We start from the raw sequence: 6,000 nt of genomic DNA, 5'->3' as shown, positions 1-6,000 counted from the left end.
TTATACCAACAAATATTGCAACAAAACTCTAAGAAAATTCAAATGATACATTGCCCAAAGGCCATAAAAATGAAGAAAATTCAACTGACACATAATATTTTAGAATATAAATTAAATTACACGAAAATTTCAATTGGTTGACCTAACTGTATATACTAACAAGTTCTTGAATCAATCCATTCTAACCTAGTAACCTGAGATTAGTGCTTTCCTGAACCAAAGCATCATCACAGTTCTAATGGGGATATGAACTCAGCAAAGTTATATATGTAGCAACCCCAGAGCATTGTGCAAGTGTTGAAACAGAACTAATATCATTTCATAACAGATTGTTTCACGTAGGATCGACCACCAACACTGCAATGACAAGGAACAATGTAAAAATCCACAACAAATGATCCTACATGTCTCTATTGAGATGAAATAAATTTGTCACTCACGAATATTCAAGGTTAATGTTAATAAATCGAGCGTTTTCTTTGTTTTGTGACAATGTGATTGAACCTTCAATCGGTTGATCTTGTTCCAGTGCTATTGGCTCATAAAAGTAAATCAATGTCTGCAAAATACATTGGTAAGATCAGGAAAACAAAATAATATCATAAAGGAGAAGGTAACTATTGAGCATGATATTTCAGCAGAGTCAAACATCCATAATAATATAAACATAGCATAAACAAAAACCAAACCATGATCTCTTTAAGTCTTTTTAATCATTCCGCCTATGGTTTTTCTTCATCTCCCTCTTCCTCTACCCTCCGTTTGATTTACTATCGTTACGGGGGCTTCTACCAGTCTCCTCCACACATGTTCAAATCACCTAAGGCGCAATTCTATCATCTTTTCTACGATAGGAGCTACTACAACTTTCTCCCTAATACATTCATTTCTAATACTATCTTATCTAGTGTGTTCACTCATCCAACGCAACATTCTCATATCTGCTACATGTTGTCTATTATGTTGTTGAAATTTTATCGCCTAACATTCAATCTCATATAACATTGCAGGTCTTATAGCCATGAGGTAAAACTTCCCCTTCAACTTCAGTTGTACCTTTTTATTATATATGGAAATGGTTTTAATTCACTTGAACACCCCCACCTGCCCCTGCACTTGAATAATTTAGGAGTGCATAAACAGGAAAAGAGGGTGAAGCACTTTCCACTACCTACTCTAACCGTTTTATCATATAGTGTGTACAACAACAATAACCAGGCCTTTATCCCACTAGATGGAGTCGACTACATGGCCAAGTCTTTAGTATAATTTAGTATATTTTAATGTGCTCTGCACTTCAATGTATTTTTGCTCCACAAAATGTGTCACCCGACACTGCTAGGAGCCTTGCCGCACTAGTGTGGCATAAACATATAGATGACATACAACTGTAGAAAAAACTGAATACAAAAAATCAACCAAGTGGAAGACATTTTGTGCGATTTAGTTTCCATATATCCTTTTAAGATAAAGCAATGGCACAGGAAAAAAATGTACATTTCACCCAACAATGAAACTAGAACATATAGAAATCGGAAATTGGAAGGAAGAAAAATAAGGCACCTGCTGCCAATGCGTTGGAGGGTTTTCAGGTGCAGTAGACAGGACCAGTGCATCATTAGGATTTGTCCTCTTTCTTCTCTGATTACCATTCGCCAAATGATTGTTAGTAGATGAAGTTGAATGAGAATTGATTGGTTGTATTGCAGGCCCGTTAAATTCGACATCAAACCAAAATGCAAAACCATGTAGTGGTGCTGTATAGAATAGGAAAAAGAGTTCAATAAATATCAATATACATCAATATCTAAAAATGCAGAACAATTTGTTAGTAACTTAGACGAGAGCAGCAAGGAAAGGATTCAAAAACCACTACATCGGTAGAGGGAAGAGCACACATTTGCTTACCCCGCATCATTGAATTGAACTTAAAGCTTGATGTTATAGTTTCTAGCTCGTGGATGGTAATAGAATAAGAATCAATGTATTTTACCTGTAATAGTAAAAGAACAATTTCTTTAAATATGATACTGAATATTAGCATGAAGAAAAATCGAAACAACATGCATAGTCACAAACTTGGAAACCTAGACATACAAACAAAAGAATGCATTATTGCACAAAAATATCCACAATCTAGACCTAATATATAAACCAGACATTCTGATCAAATAGTATTTTTTTATATATAAGCAAATTCACAATAAGTTATAAATGGCATAAAGCTAGCACCATTACTAACTGATACAATATCCAAACTATAGTCCAACTAGGTGGGGTTAGCATTACTAAATGATGTTAACATTAATGTCAAACCACAATTTTTTCTCCCTTTAATAGTAGAGTAAATGAACAAAGGAAAAAACCACAATAATGCCTTGGTTTGATTCCTGCCGGTGGTACTTCATTGATAGTTCATCTAGAAGAACCACTGAGCCATTGCTAAAATTTTTGGGATGCCCTGAATATTTTTTGGGTTTAACACAATTATCCTTCATGGAGGTAATCTTATTCGAGCCGGATAGGACCACTATACATGGCAAAGCTCTCCCTACCAAATATTTAACGTAGCTGCATTTCTAGAAACTCGAACCCAAGACCTCCAAGAATGCCCTGGATTCTGAATGGCCCCACTATCTCATCTTTCTTTTCCACAATGGAGAGAAAAGATAATAAAAAGTATAGAAAGTGAAAGATATAGATCAATGAAACAACTTCTGCATATCTAAGAACTTTTCATAATGATAAAAAATAACATTTTATTGTCCCATATGATATGCAGTGCTATGAAATATCCTTAAAGATTCCAGAATTTCCGTACAACCATAAGTACCAAACTACTGCAAACAGCAATTTCCATGAGGCATTGCCTTTGCAACTTACCAAACCTCTGATTCATTTAATGATTTATTTTCAGCCCAAAAGAGAGATTACTATTAATCCATGTTGGTCTCACTAAAGTGCAAATTCAGATAGATTTTGGGCACAGTCCTTTACAATCTATCCAGTACTCAACTTGTGCAGTGGAAAAAAAATGATTTTTTTGGGAAAATTTGAAATTCATTACGATGAAGAGAATTGTTGGAAAAATTAATGAGAAAAGTAAAGTAAGTATAAAGCTTAGAGTGCACGAGTCCAAATGACTAAAGCCCACGGCTTTTTGGACAATGTTGCATTTATCAAGCCCAATCCCACATGAAGATGACAACTCACTCTCCCACAAAGCAAAACCTGAACGAGACCAGTTCATAAATATCGACAAGAATATTACAAAGTGTTGCTGATAAGAGATCCTTCTTATAAAAAAATCAATGTAGCAAAGAGTGGGATAGTATTAATAATATAACCTAGAGTTAAACCATGGATTAGATAACAGATATGAAATTACCAACCTTCAGTATCATCCTATTTCAGAATTGAATTTCAAACCACATCTCAGGCAAGAAAAATATTTATATGTATAGGCTAGAGGAGCACGTACTTCAGCTGCTGAAAGCTACAAAGATAAGTAAAAAAAACTACACAGAAATAATAGCAACAGTGGACTCACCTCATGCGGCCATGTCAAAATATTCTCGCCAGTTATTGTCTCCACAGAAGGTTCTTCTGACGCAGACTGTTTTGCTAATGAGATCATCGGAGACACTGCAACAGAAAGCAGAAATAAAAAGGGGGTCAAGAAAGTAATAGATTAAGGGAAACAGAATATTTACAGATTCTTTTAGTCATTAATAGTAAAAATACATTAACAAAAGTTAAATATACTTGAAGATAGATGCATCATTGGATAATTCTAGCATGTAACATTATCATTTAAGTAGCCAAAAAACTATTACTCAAAAAGGGTATGCCCTGCAGCTTGCTAAGGTCTTTGGTTCAGCTCAGCTCCATAAATTTACGATGAATACGACAGTATCCTCCAAAAGAAGAAATGCCAGAAATTTACCCAAGAAAGTTCTAGCATTATGCTCCACTGAAAAGCACAACAAGATTACGACAAACAAAGCACAATACAGCAATACACGTCTCTCCCCACTATGCCCACAGTCCTCTAAAATAATTTACAAGAACCTGAGCAATCTAGAAACAAATGTCAAGTAGTCTACTAGGAGCTACATGGATGATGAAACAAAGGAAGGTTGTGCTTTTGCATGCAACTTCCCGTAATCAAACCCGTTATCTTTTATTCTGATAAAAGAAAAAAAATTGATACGAGAGAAATGACAAAGAATGGAGCAAGAAGGATAAGATGCATTGAAATTATAGGGTTTAGGTATAGAAGGAGAGTAGGGTATATACAAAATCATAAATTGTATCAATACTATTGTGAATGATGACATGATGTCATACAAAAGACATAATACTAACTCATATTTATACTAATACTAGACACATGAAAGATCTTTTAAAATACTCTAAACAAATCTAAGATATTATCATCATAATATAATATAATCTTTCTATACTGAAGTAGCCTCTAGATATTCTCTATAAGATATTTTGAGATGCTTTAACCATTTCTAATACTCCCCGTCAACCTAACTTTAAGCTTGTTACATAAAAATATAGAATTGTTTTTTCTTCTTAATTGTTACACCAAAATAATTGAAATTGAAATCATGGATGACATTTGCTTCTGGGATAGGGGATAGGGACGAGGCGATTTCATGAGACAAATCAGGGGCCAGTGCACCTGGGACAAATCTAGGGCTAGTTCATCCGGAAATAGCACTACGCCAGTTATATATTTTGAATTTAAGATAATTTGAGTCCTGTTCTTTTGTCTAGAATCCTATTCTCCATTTTAGAACATGACATATATATTTAAAGGGGTTTGCTAAGATGAGTAATGTGCTTTTTCCTGTTAGGTACATGTTAGCATTGTGTACCAAAAAATTTGGATAAAAACACCCTAATATTTTGTTGGAACAAGTTTGATGAGAAGACTATTTTAGAAAATAGATTCTCTAAATTTAAAAAATCCAAAATCCCTTTCTCTCTCCACGTTATCAAACCCTCTCTCCATCCCCTATCCACTCCAGCACTCAACACCCTTCATCAAACTTCAATAATATTTATGACAAACAATAGAATCCTTTTGATATTTCATATATTTAGGTACATAAATGAATTGAAGTTTGAATTTGGTAAAGCCAAGTCTTAGTATAGTTGAGATTTAGTGTAACTGTTTTTGTAACTGATTTTCTCTTAATGTATTTAGGCCATTTTCTAGTTTTTGTTTATAATGTATCTGGCCCCCTTTCTGGCCAGATATATTACAGCTTTATTTTCTGCTCTTATAAATAAAGAGCTTGGGCTTATTGTATAACTATCAATTAATAATACAAACTGAATACATTTCATTTCATATTGTCTCTCTCTTCTCCCTTCTCCTTCTTCTTCTCTCTCTTGAAGCACGATACTCATTGCTTCTCTCGGGTTTCTTCCTTCTTCTACCTCTACATCATCAAATTCAAACGTGGTATCATGAACTTATAGATCATGAAGCTCCATGGATTCTTTTCCACCAGTATCAACGTCGACTTCTCTCTCTCCTCAGCCTTCCACGGTGGTTCCTCCGGCGACGATAACTTTCTCCCACAATGTTTCCGCTAAATTTTCAAAAAAAAATTACTTCATATGGAAGCAGGTTGAAGTTGTTCTCGCTTCGCATCGGCTTGAAAGATTTGTTGTAAATCCTCAGATTCTTCTTCCTTTTTCTTTCTGAAGATGAACATGAGCTTCGACGGTTGAATCCAGAATTTCTGCAATGGGAGGAGCAAGACTAGCATTTGGTCTCGTGGTTGCTACAATCACTTTTTGAGTCTGTTCAGTCACGGGTTCTAGGGCTCAAACACGCATGGCAGATTTGGGATGAAGTTCATACTTTCTTCGATTCCCTGATTCGTGCTCGAAGCCAGCTTCTTATCTCTGAGCTTCGCACCATTAAGAAAAGAACTCAGACTTTTGATTCTAGGGCTCAAACATGCGTGGCAAATT

General features: G+C 35.0%; 1 protein-coding gene across 1 annotated transcript in view; it reads right to left on the bottom strand.

The window, feature by feature from the left end:
- Positions 1 to 6,000, bottom strand: part of LOC109356549 (probable protein arginine N-methyltransferase 6) — a 20,689-nt gene continuing 14,689 nt past the window's right edge. The window contains exons 9-13 of the mRNA XM_019599923.1: positions 3,551 to 3,645; positions 1,909 to 1,993; positions 1,564 to 1,757; positions 441 to 559; positions 1 to 357 (exon numbers count right to left, since the gene is read on the bottom strand). Of these exons, the coding sequence (XP_019455468.1) occupies positions 315 to 357; positions 441 to 559; positions 1,564 to 1,757; positions 1,909 to 1,993; positions 3,551 to 3,645 (536 nt within the window). The 3' untranslated portion in view covers positions 1 to 314. The remainder of the gene's footprint in view (positions 358 to 440; positions 560 to 1,563; positions 1,758 to 1,908; positions 1,994 to 3,550; positions 3,646 to 6,000) is intronic.

The sequence above is a fragment of the Lupinus angustifolius genome, chromosome LG09 (genome assembly GCF_001865875.1).
Source record: "Lupinus angustifolius cultivar Tanjil chromosome LG09, LupAngTanjil_v1.0, whole genome shotgun sequence".
Taxonomy (NCBI): Eukaryota; Viridiplantae; Streptophyta; class Magnoliopsida; order Fabales; family Fabaceae; genus Lupinus; species Lupinus angustifolius.
This window is presented reverse-complemented; position numbering and strand designations above follow the sequence as displayed.